Source organism: Ictidomys tridecemlineatus, chromosome 14 (assembly GCF_052094955.1).
Source record: "Ictidomys tridecemlineatus isolate mIctTri1 chromosome 14, mIctTri1.hap1, whole genome shotgun sequence".
NCBI lineage: Eukaryota > Metazoa > Chordata > Mammalia > Rodentia > Sciuridae > Ictidomys > Ictidomys tridecemlineatus.
Window position 1 is genome coordinate 56,214,439 of NC_135490.1, and position 13,051 is coordinate 56,227,489.

General features: G+C 33.5%; 1 protein-coding gene across 8 annotated transcripts in view; it reads left to right on the forward strand.

The window, feature by feature from the left end:
- The window catches only part of Wrn (WRN RecQ like helicase), a 142,235-nt gene that overhangs the window by 76,382 nt on the left and 52,802 nt on the right, over nucleotides 1-13,051 (forward strand). For all 8 annotated transcript variants that reach the window (XR_013430403.1, XM_078031156.1, XM_078031159.1 and 5 more), the window contains 4 exons: nucleotides 2,168-2,343; nucleotides 10,241-10,422; nucleotides 12,280-12,381; nucleotides 12,866-12,958. Coding sequence is in view for 7 of the 8 variants with exons in the window: in XM_078031156.1 (XP_077887282.1) it covers nucleotides 2,168-2,343; nucleotides 10,241-10,422; nucleotides 12,280-12,381; nucleotides 12,866-12,958 (553 nt within the window). In the remaining variant the exon portion in view is untranslated. The remainder of the gene's footprint in view (nucleotides 1-2,167; nucleotides 2,344-10,240; nucleotides 10,423-12,279; nucleotides 12,382-12,865; nucleotides 12,959-13,051) is intronic.

Genomic DNA, 13,051 nt, shown 5'->3' on the forward strand with positions numbered 1-13,051 from the left:
AAATTCCTTTTGTAAAAGGAATTTTTAGGCTTGATTTGTTAAGTTTGAATTTTTACATATTATCTGTATCTTTTTAAATTTTAAGATTTAATATCATTTTGAATAATATGGATGCACTTGTAAGTTGAAAATGGCTCATTTTTCAGTCCCATTCTCTATGTATATTTACTATTGATATTTTGATGTTTAGCTATATAGACTTCTTTGACTGTATTACTATGCAGATGTGCACCCCTATTTTGTTGTTGTTAAGTTTATAAAGAAATAATTTCATACCATATTCATTTCTCCTTTTATTTAAAGTATCTTTCCATATATTTTATTTTATTAAATTAGGGCCTTAATGTGTAGAATATATTATCCAGATTTTGGTGAGCAGTTTTTTATTCTTTGAAAATGTGTTTTTTATAATAAGATTTTTGTGAACTAAAAAAAAAAAAGTTTAGCCTTTCTCACTCCTTTATGATGTTTACTATCAAAACTTGTGTAGAGTAGGTTATTAATATTATTAAATTACCTGATTTTTCTGTTTAATTTTCAGTAGCCTCTGCCATAGTCCTTCTTAATGATTTTATAAGCATTTAATTTTTAAAAAACATTTATTTTTTATAGTTATAGGTGGACACAATATCTTCATTTTTATTTTTATGTGATACTGAGGATCCAACCCAGTGTGTCATGTATTGTAGGCAAGTGCTCTACCTCTGAGCCACAACCCCAGGCCAAAACATTTATTTTTTAAAAATGTTTGTTTAGGAGGACTGGGGTTGTGGCTCAGTGGTAAACCACTTGCCTAGCATGTGTGAGACTCTGGGTTCTATCTCGGCACCACGTCAAATAAAATAAAGGTATTGTGTCCCTGTACATCTAAAAAAATAAAAAATAAAAGATATACATGACAGTAGAGTGTAGTTTGACATATTAAAAAGTTTTTTTAGTATTCCATTATAAGAATATACATAATGATGAACATTTAGATTATTTTTCACTATCATAGTTTTACTCTGAATATTTGTACATATTGTCTTTTGGCAGATAAGTATTTTTATAAAATAAATTCCCAAAATTCATTTTGGAGCCAGACAAGGTGGCACATTTCTATAACCCCAACCACATGGGAGGCTGAGGCAGGAAGATAAGCAAGTTTGAGGCCAGACTTGGCAACTTATAAGACCTTTCCTCAAAATGAAAATTAAAAAAAGGAAAGGAGACGTAGTACAATGGTAAAGTACCCCTGGGTTCTATCCTTAGTACCCAGAAAACAAATAAACTCTAAATTGAAATTACATCAAAGGGTATATGAATTTAAAATTAAATCAAATTATGATTTTTGTAATTATAGATGGACAGATGCCTTTTTTTTTGTTTGTTTATTTTATGCAGTGCTAAGGATTGAACCCAGTGCCTCATACATCCTAGGCAAGCACTCTGCCACTGAGGTACAGTCCCTGCCCTAAATTAACTTTTCATGAATCTAAAATAGTTGTTTGTCTGTAATAATTAAGTCAGCATAAATGAATACCCTTAAGTAAATGAATGCATTGAGGTATTAAATGTTTTATGGAAATCATTGTTTACACTCTTAATAAGTAAGCACAAATTTCTACAATAGACATTGAAAGAGTTTTTTCTTAAACATTGATGGTCTCAAGATTGCTAGTAATTACTTCTTTGAACCATAAAAGGAATCTTGCAATATTCCAAAAAAGGTCTTTTTTTTTAGTAAATAAGCTCAACTTTATGAACATAAAAGAATAAAAATTTTTATACATATTTCTATATAAATATTCACTTCTACAAAAATTAAGACTAATTGTTTCTCTGTTGTGTTACATTCCTAGAATATTTGCATCAATACTTGATACATTTGTATCACGGCTTCTGCTAGGACAAACTTACTTGTTCCATGTTTTAACTTTGATTTGAACCAAAACTAAGTCAAAAGTTTTTGGAGCTCACTACAACTCATTTCACATGTGATTCTCCATAATGTTTTAGATTTTCATGAAGTTAAATATGTCATTGTTTTTTAATATGCTTTTAGTCTTTTGTTTAATGGAAAGGAAATATTAAATGAGATAAAACCCAAACTGGTCTGAAATATTCTTCCCCCGCCCCCTTCTTTCTCTCACTATGTTTGTTCTTTTTTTTTCCTTTTTTCCTTCTGGTTCTGATTGGGAATTTGAAGGTCCAACTATCATCTATTGTCCTTCTAGAAAAATGACAGAACAAGTTACTGCTGAACTTAAGAAACTGAAGTTAACCTGTGGAACATACCATGCAGGCATGAGTTTTAACATAAGGAAAGATGTTCATCATAGGTTCATGAGAGATGAAATTCAGGTGTGAAAATCAATTGTCATTACTCTCTGTGCTCCTTAGAGAAAATAGATATTTCTCAAATTATATCATATCTTTATTAAATACTTTTTGGTATTAAATATAATATAGCTTCTCTGGTTAAGGAAATCAGTCTATATGTAATGTGAAAGGTAAGTGTATGAATAAACTGTTGCAGATTATTAAGTATAAAAAGCCGTCTGAGATAGGTTTTGTGATGTGAGTTGACTATCCAGGAAGGTGCAATTTGAATAGAGTTTGAAAATGTGAATAGAAGTTTGTAGGCTGGTAGGTGATGAGAGCAGAAGAATGGGTTTTAGAATTCCAGGAAGAAGGACTAACGTGTGATGTGAGAGTGCATGCAGGGCTCAGCAAATTATGAGTGGTTTGGAATGACTGGAGGGAAAGAGCAAGGGATAGGAATGGCAAAAAGTATGGATAAAGAGGCAGTAAGGAACTATTAAAGACTCCTAAGAAAAAGATTAAATGGATTTGTTGGCCAGGTTTATGGATGGCTTTAAAACTTGTAGGAAAGAGATATACTGGGCTTGGTGCTAGATTCCTGTAGTGTTTCCCGATTACTTTAACCTTAGAATTTTTCATTTAAATGAGCTTTTATCTAATAGGTAAGATAGATTAAATAATAATTCTAGTTGGAGTTGGCATGAGGGAGAAGGGAGACCTGAACCTCCCAGGCTGTAAGACAGCCTCTGTAGGTGTTTTGTAATCCTTAGCATGCCACAGAAAAGAGTTTGAAAATTAACATGATGAACTCTTCTGTGTTTTTGAGCAGAATGATATTATCATAAAAATAGACTGGTAGCATTTAATAGGATTAATTTTAAGGGCAGAACTGAAGAAGGGGAGGGCAATGATGAAGTTATTATGAGATGGTGCCACTGAGACTCCTGTCATGATTGGCTTGGTTCAGTAGGCAACCTAGAGAATATCTGGGAGAATTTAAATTCAAGTCACATGAGTTGGTTTCGATCAACAATTTAATGATGTCAGCATCATATCCACATGATCACTATAAGCCAATATAATAGTTCTTCCTCTCAAGAAATGAACTTGCATCAGCCCTGGAGTTTTCTATCAGGCCCTCCCTATGAGAGGTAGTTGTTATCCACTTCAAACTAGAATTGTTCAAACATCTTAACACTTAAGTATAGTTCATATGTACTGTCTATAAAGTTCACTATGTGTAGATTTGCTGTAATGCATATCTGCCCCAAAGTATCTATTCTCTTCTTTCCCCTCCTTTCCCCAGATAGAAACAGCTATCATAACTGGACAGAGATTTTATGCAAATTTGTGTTTTTTATTATCTCAGTGGCTTGAAAATTGTCTGATAAAATTTACTAGCTGCCTACTAAATCTTAGCAATCAGTCTTCAAGCCTTTAACTGACCAATGGTTTATTCTATGTTCAGGTGTTCATTTAATTTAATAATTATTCATTTAGACTAAAATATCTCCCAAAAATATGAGAGAGTACAAACTTTATCCATGTTATTTTGTGATGGTTAATTTCATTGGATGCATCTGATTTTCCTACCAATACACAGCTCCTTTAAATATTAATATTTTGAAATATGGCTTAAAAATCCTCATAGTAATCTTTTAGCTTACACCTGATCTCTAGAAGGGTGTATGTATATATGTGATACTATATTTTCCCTTTCTATGGTGGGATGTCAAAATATTTATACATATTATGAAGATTAATAAGTTAGTATTGATTATTTTACTCTAGTCTAACATCAAGTTTTGTTTTATCTAACAGCTGGTCCAGATAGTCCTTTGTCATTAATTGTTTAGAAGTTCCACATTTGTATTGAAAGTTCTCAAATCACTTTTTCAAGTGATGAAAATATATTTTATCTTCTATATGGAAGAGGCTAGTGCTTTTGCAGTTGATTACTTGTCATTGATATTTATTTAGTGCTTAATGAATGAATAAATATCCTGAATTCTAAATATTCACTTTTCCTGTAATTCTTTTTACAATTGACTTATACCTTAGTGCAGGGCTAAAGTCTAGCTGATATCTTCAACTCTTAATAGCTTAGATTGAGTGATGCTTAGAATCTTAATATTTTTAGAAAAATAGACTTTTGTGATTATTATAGCCATATCTAACTATATTTGCATGTAGATTTACCTTTTAATCTAGCCATTCATTCTTATATTTAATCCTGACTTTTTGTTTTATATCCATTTGTATTTTCACTTGTCCTTTGATGCTACCTTAAATTCTCTTTCTTTCTGGAATGAGGCTGCAAATCACTTATTTGATAAAATATATTTATTTATACTTGAAAGTTTATAGGGATATTTTAAAAATAAAGTCTATGGAATTGGTTGATCTCTTCTAAAAATAATATGATTAAAAGTAGAATCATTATTGTGTTGCTTATTAACCCTTAAATATAAAAAAATTGCCTAGTCTTTGTCCAAAGCTTTAACTTATTATTGATGATTATTAGTATTGCTGTATTTATTTTTCTCTCACCCTTCTCATCATCCTTTAACTAGTTCAGTAGTTTTCTTTTTTCCTTTTATCCTTTTTATTCTTCTGCCCTATCTTTGCTTACCTATTTTCTTTAAAATGGACTTCAATTTTTATCAGTTATACGTACAACTCCCTAAGTAGCCCCTCATGCCTCTTCACTTCTTTTTCCTACTCTCAACTCTTTTAGCTGAGCCTTTAGGTGTTTAAAACTATTTTTTTGGCCACGATTTGCTTCTATTGCTACTACTTAATTTTTTAATATGTTTTAGGCATTACCTATTGACTCCCCACTGTGAAGGATGAAAGTTTAGATCTTTTTCACATTCTTTAGTGTCCTTTTCCTCTCCCTCTCCATTTTATGCATTTCTAACCCCATTTCCTCAATTTACTTGTTTCTTTTTCTTTCATTTTTGAGTTTTTTTAAAAAATTATATATTGACAGTGGAATGCATTACAATTCATATATACATATTACACATATAGGGGACAATTTCTTATAACTCTGATTGTATACAAAGTATATTCACACCAATTCCTGTCTTCATACGTGTACTTTGGATAATGATGACCATCACATTTCACCATCATTTCTAACCCCATGCCCCCTCTCTTCCCCTCCCATCCCTCTATCCTATCTAGAGTTTATCTGTTCCTCCCATGCTCCCCCTCCCTACCCACCTATGGTGTAGGGGCTTCGTTATATAAGAAAAAATATTCAGCATTTGATTTTTTTGGGATTGGCTAACTTCACTTAGCATTATCTTCTCCATCTCCATCCATTTATTTGCAAATACCATGATTTTATTCTTTTATTGCTGAGTATAATATTCCATTGTATATATATGCCACATTTTTTTAATCCATTCATCTACTGAAGAGCATCTAGGTTGGTTCCACAGTTTAGCTATTGTGAATTGTGCTGCTATAAACATTGATGTGGCTGTGTCCCTGTAGCATGCTGTTTTTAAATCCTTAGGGTATAGACCGAAGAGTGGAATAGCTGGGTCAAATGGTGGTTCTATTTGCAGTTTTCCAAGGAATCTCCATACTGCTTTTCGTATTGGCTGCACCAATTTACAGTCCCACCAATAATGTATGAATATACCTTTTTCCCCACATCCTCACCAATTTTCTTACAAATTTTTTTTTTTTTAAAGATGAGGTCTCCCTTCTTCTCAGCAAAAGAAACATTCAATAAGTTGAACAGAGAGCCTACATTTTGGTAGCAAATTTTTGTCACACACATGTCAGAGCACTAATCTCCAGGATATATAAAGAACTCAAAAAACTTAACACCACAAAAAACCAAACAGCCCAATCAATAAATGGGCTAAGGAGCTGAACAATCACTTCTCAGAAGGTATGAATTTGATCAACAAATATATGAAAAAATGTTCAACATCTCTAGTAATTAGAGGAATGCAAATCAAAACTACTCTAAGATTTCATCTCATGCCAGTCAGAATGTCAGTTATCAAGAATACAAACAACAGTAAGTGTTGACGAGGATGATGGATGCAGGTAGATGGATGGAGTTGAAGAATATTATGCTAAGAGAAGTAAGCCAATCCCAAAAAACCAAAGACCAAATGTTCTCTCTGATAGGTGGATGCTGATCCATAATGGGGAGCGGGGAGGCATGGGGAAAATGGAGGGAACTTTGATTGAGCAAAGGAGAGGGAGGGTAGGGAGGATGCATGGGGGCAGGAAAGATGGTGGAATGAGATGGACATCATTACACTAGGTACATGTATGACTGCACGTATGGTGTGGTGCTACATCGTGTACAACCATAGAAATGTAAAATGGTGCTGCAGTTGTGTACAATGAATCAAAGTGCATTCTGCTGTCTTATATACCTAATTTAAATACATAAATAATAATAAAAGATGAAGTCTCCCTGTATTGCTCAGGCTGATATTGAACTCCTGTGCTCAAGTAATCCTCCTCAGCTTCCTGAGTAGCTGTGATTATAGGCATGGGCTACTCCATTTATTTTTATCATAATTTTATTTCATTGTACAAGATTTACACAATTACTCTGTAAAGGTTTTTTTTTTTTTATCTTTAAGCAATGCAGTCATGTAGTTTATTATGGTTACTTGTCTTTCTCTCTCTCTCTCTCTCTTTTTTTTTTTTTTGTAGTGGGGATTGACCCCAGAGGTGCTTAGCTACTGAGCCGAATCTCCAGCCCTTTTTGTATTTTTTATTTTGAATTATATTAAATTTTACTAAATTTATTAGTAAGTTGGTTACAGCCTTGCTAAGTTGCTGAGGCTGCTTTTGAATTTATGATCCTCTTGCCTCAGACTCCTGAACAGATAGGATTACAGGGGTGAGCCACCATGCCCAGCTCTTTTTGTATTCTTTTTTATTGTTGTTCTTACATGACAGTAGAATGCATGTATAAGTCATACATAAATGAAATATAACTTCTCATTCTTGTAGTTGTACCTGATGTAGAATTATACTGGTTGTGTAATCATATATATACATAGGATCATAATGTTCTATTCATTCACTCCCTTCTGTCTAATACAGAATACCTCTATTCTTCCCTAGCCCCCCACCCCCTTATTGTGGATTAGCATCCACATATCAGAGAAAACATTTGGCCTTTGATTCTTTGGGATTGGCTTATTTCACTTATCATGATAGTCTCCAGTCCCATCCATTTATTGGTATTCTTATTGTTAATACTTGTTAAGATTTCTTAGCATATACATGCATATTAGGTATTCTGTCATTTCCTCTTAAGGATGTAGAGAAAATTAAGGATGAAGTGAAAATTATGTTTCACTTCACTGTCTTTAATGAGACGTTTCTGTCTTAGAATCATGTTAGGATAAGATACTTTGCTATGTAGTAAGATACTTGAATACTTCATAATATAAACATTTCATTTAATACAATAAATTTTTTTAAGACCCTCTTTTGTGTCTCACACTCACAGATGTTCAGAGAACCCACTTATTTTATGATTTTTATAGAGAATGAACAAAAATCCCATTTTATAGTTACCAATCTTTTTTTTTTATTGGTTGTTCAAAACATTACGAAGCTCTTGACATATCGTATTTCATACATTAGATTCAAGTGGGTTATGAACTCCCATTTTTACCCCGTTTACAGATTGCAGTATCACATCGGTTACACATCCATGTTTTTACATATTGCCATACTAGTAGCTGTTGTATTCTGCTACCTTTCCTATGCTCTACTATCCCTCCTCCCCTCCCCTGCCCTCCCATCTTCCCTCTCTACCCCACCTACTGTAATTCATTTCTCTCACTTGTTTTGTTTTGATTTTTTTCCTTTCCCTTCACATCGTCTTATATGTAATTTTGTATAACAATGAGGGTCTCCCTCCATTTCCATGCAATTTCCCTTCTCTCTCCCTTTCCCTCCCACCTCTTGTCCCTGTTTAATGTTAATCTTTTTCTCATGCTCTTCCTCTCTGCTCTGTTCTTAGTTGCTCTCCTTATATCAAAGAAGACATTTGGCATTTGTTTTTAGGGATTGGCTAGCTTCACTTAGCATAATCTGCTCTAATGCCATCCATTTCCCTGCAAATGCCATGATTTTGTCATTTTTTAGTGCTGAATAATACTCCATTGTGTATAAATGCCACATTTTTTTTATCCGTTTATCTATTGAAGGGCATCTGGGTTGGTTCCACAGTCTAACTATTGTGAATTGTGCTGCTATGAACATCAATGTAGCAGTATCCCTATAGTATGCTCTTTTAAGGTCTTCAGGGAATAGTCCAAGGAGGGGAATAGCTGGGTCAAATGGTGGTTCCATTCCCAGCTTTCCCAGGAATCTCCATACTGCTTTCCAAATTGGACTCACCAATTTGCAGTCCCACCAGCAATGTACAAGTGAACCCTTTTCCCCACATCCTCGCCAGCACTTGTTATTGTTTGACTTCATAATGGCTGCCAATCTTACTGGAGTGAGATGGTATCTTAGGGTGGTTTTGATTTGCATTTCTCTGACTGCTAGAGATGGTGAGCATTTTTTCATGTACTTGTTGATTGATTGTATGTCCTCCTCTGAGAAGTGTCTGTTCAGGTCCTTGGCCCATTTGTTGATTGGGTTATTTGTTTTCTTATTTAATTTTTTGAGTTCTTTGTATACTCTGGATATTAGGGCTCTATCTGAAGTGTGAGGAGTAAAGATTTGTTCCCAGAATGTGGGCTCCCTATTTACCTCTCTTATTGTTTCTCTTGCTGAGAAAAAACTTTTTAGTTTGAGTAAGTCCCATTTGTTGATTCTTGTTTTTAACTCTTGTGCTATGGGTGTCCTATTAAGGAATTTGGAGCCCGACCCCACAATATGTAGATCGGAGCCAACTTTTTCTTCTATCAGACGCAGAGTCTCTGATTTGATATCAAGCTCCTTGATCCATTTTGAGTTAACTTTTGTGCATGGTGAGAGAAAGGGATTCAGTTTCATTTTGTTGCATATGGATTTCCAGTTTTCCCATCACCATTTGTTGAAGATGCTATCCTTCCTCTATTGCATGCTTTTATCCCCTTTGTCAAATATAAGATAGTTGTAATTTTGTGTATTGGTCTCTGTGTCCTCTATTCTGTACCATTGGTCCACCTGCCTTTTTTTGTACCAGTACCATGTTGTTTTTGTTACTATTGCTCTGTAGTACAGTTTGAAATCTGGTATCGCTATACCTCCTGATTCACACTTCCTGCTTAGAATTGCTTTTGCTATTCTGGGTCTTTTATTTTTCCATATGAATTTCATGATTGCTTTCTCTATTTCTACAAGAAATGCCATTGGGATTTTGATTGGCATTGCATTGAACCTATAGAGAGCTTTTGGTAATATCGCCATTTTGATGATGTTAGTTCTGCCTATCCATGAACAGGGTATATTTTTCCATCTTCTAAGATCTTCTTCTGTTTCTCTCTTTAGGTTTCTGTAGTTTTCATTGTATAAATCTTTCACCTCTTTTGTTAGGTTGATTCCCAAGTATTTTATTTTTTTTGAGGATATTGTAAGTGGGGTGGTTTTCTTCATTTCCATTTCAGAAGATTTGTCGCTGATATACAGGAATGCCTTTGATTTATGCGTGTTGATTTTATATCCTGCCACTTTGCTGAATTCATTTATTAGTTCTAGTAGTTTCTTTGTAGACCCTTTTGGGTCTTCTAGGTATAAAATCATATCATCCGCAAATAATGATAATTTAAGTTCTTCTTTTCCTATCTTAATAAGTAAATTGGGCAGATACTCTTTTATTCTATAGGTGATTTGTTGAAATTATATTAAATTTAGTTTTATGCCAGATACTTTAATGATTGAATTATTGTTAAAGTTTTAATTCTGTTAAATATGTTTGTCAAACTATGATATTTATTCTCAGTGTGTCATCGCTACTATAGCTTTTGGAATGGGCATTAATAAAGCTGACATTCGCAGAGTCATTCATTATGGTGCTCCTAAAGAAATGGAATCATATTATCAGGAAATTGGTAGAGCTGGCCGTGATGGACTTCAAAGTTCTTGTCATGTACTCTGGGCTCCAGCAGACTTTAACTTAAATAGGTAAAAACTATTGTTTTCACCTTGCATATTTCTTTCTTTCCAAGAAAATATTTGAAGCAGGGTCTAAAATTTCAAGTAATTTTCAGGTATATTTAAAGTAAAAAAAACACGATTAGGTAGAGAGAAGTGAGGGGAGGGGAAGGGAAGGGGGGAATGGAAGGACAGCAGAATAAAGTAGACATTATTATTGTTGTGGGTATATATGTGAGTGCATGACCAATGTAATTCTGCAACCTGTACACTCAGAAAAATGAGAGATTATTTCCCATCTGATTCAAATGTATGATATGTCAAGATCATTGTACTGTCATGTGTAACTAATTAAAACAAATTTTAAAAAAGTAAAAAAACCCAAACAAACTAAAAAACCCAAATCAACCAACAAATGAAAGCAAAAATCCAAAACAGACAACATCTATGAAGAACATTGATGATAAATGTTGCCACATAGAGGAGATGACCTAATTTTAGCCATTCCTGAGTGTGAGGAATTACCTAAATAAGTTTTATACTTAGGCATATAACATAGATCTTACAGAATACTTTCCTACTGTTGTACATCAAGTGAATAGTATTTTTTCCTCCTCATGTCTTTTCATGTTGTAATGTCTTCAGCCATAGTTACCTTAGAGTCTGTTTATTTATTCTTTCATATATGTATGGAGCATAATTCAGAAATCAGTTTCATTCTGTAGTTCCTTTTCCTTTCCCTCCTCCCTCCCCTTCATTTACCTTCTTCTGTTTATTCTTGGAAAGGTATACAAAGCTATTCAGGAGATTTTTATCATTTGATATTGATATTTATAAAATTTATTCACAGAAGGCTAGACATAAACAGGGTGAGCTTAGTTGCACTGACTTTTTAGAAGATGACGTGTTTTAATAGTATTTAACAATTTTTTAAAAATATATTCTTAGTTGTAGTTGGACACAATATCTTTATTTATTTTTATGTGGTGCTGAGGATCAAACAGAAGGAACAGAAATCCCATTTTATAGTTACCAAGTGCGAGGCGGGCGCTCTACCACTAGCCACAGCTCCAGCTCGATTTAACAATTTTTAATAAATTCAGTATTATAGAAGAAAATCAATTATACTTGTTTGAGGAAGAAATTTATTTCTTATACTTTATTGGTGTTCCTGCATACCTCAATATACAAAGTTAATTTTGGAGAATCAAGAAATTCTCTGAAGAGTTAATAGGGATAAAGACTCCTACTGGTAATGAGCCTCTTTTGGTATTCTTTTTATAAATGCTTTCAGTTTCTTAAAAAATAAATTAAAATAATGCATAGACTTACCTGGGAAAAGGTAAAAATTTGTGTATAATAAAAGATTTGCTGGAAATCAAAAAGTTTGTGACATATAAATCAAAATGAAGAACTAGCATGTATAGTAATTTTTCAAAGGCAGCTTAAGAATTGTTACTTGGACATAGGTAGTATTCTTTTTCTTTTTTTGATACCAGGGATTGAACTCAGGCCACTAAACCACACCCCCAGCCCTATTTTGAATTTTATTTAGAGAAAGGTTTCACTGAGTTGATTAGTACCTTGCTTTTGCTGAGGCTAGCTTTGAACTCTGAATTCTCCTGCCTCAGCCTCCCCAGCCTCTGGGATTATAGGTATGCGCCACCACGCCCAGCACTGGTAGAATTCTTTTGAAAGCAATTTTTATAAAAATTACAAAAGTGCTTCCTTCCTTTGGGGGCATTGATTGTGAAGAAATATAAGAGAACTTTCTAGGGTAATTAGAAATATTCTTTATCCTAATATGAGTGTGAGTTTTGTAGGTTATGAAAATAAGCAGTAATAAATAATAGGTTCACATATCCCTGTGAAATTTTGAATTGACAGGAACTGCCTTACTGAGATACGTAATGAAAAGTTTCGATTATACAAATTAAAGATGATGGCAAAAATGGAAAAATATCTTCATTCCAGGAGATGTAGGCGACAGTATGTATTATTTATTTTATTTTATTTGTACTTGTGATTGAACCCAGGGATACTCTACCACTGAGCTGTATCCCCAGTCCTTTTTATTTTTTGTTTTGAGATAGGATCTTGCTGTGTTGTCCAGTCTGGCTTAGAACTTGTGCTCTTCCTGCCTCAGCCTATTGAGTAGCTGGGATTATGGGCATGTACCACCAAGCTCAGCTGTATTACTTATTTTATATCAATTAGTAGCCTGGCTTTTGAAAACTCAGGCTATTTCTCTTTTAAGAAAAACATTTGCTAAATAATCAGGATTATTTTGAAAGAATATTTTGTTGATGTTATGGTATGCTCAGTTTTAAAGGCAGCTTTCTTTGTGCCTGAGTAAACTAAACTCAAATAATGAGGTTCCAGGCAAATAATTAATGGTGATTTTATCTATTTTTAGCAATGAAGTTAATGTGTGTGTATTTGTTTATTTAATTTTGAAATTTCTCTTGGCTAGAATCATCTTGTCTCATTTTGAGGACAAACAACTAAGAAAGGCCTCCATGGGTATTATGGGAACTGAAAAATGCTGTGATAATTGCAGATTCAGGTACAGATTTCTTCTTGATGAACATTCTAAAATTTCTCTCTCTTTTTTTAGGTCATATTTAATTGAATTTTTGTTGAATGTATATTTTAGTTT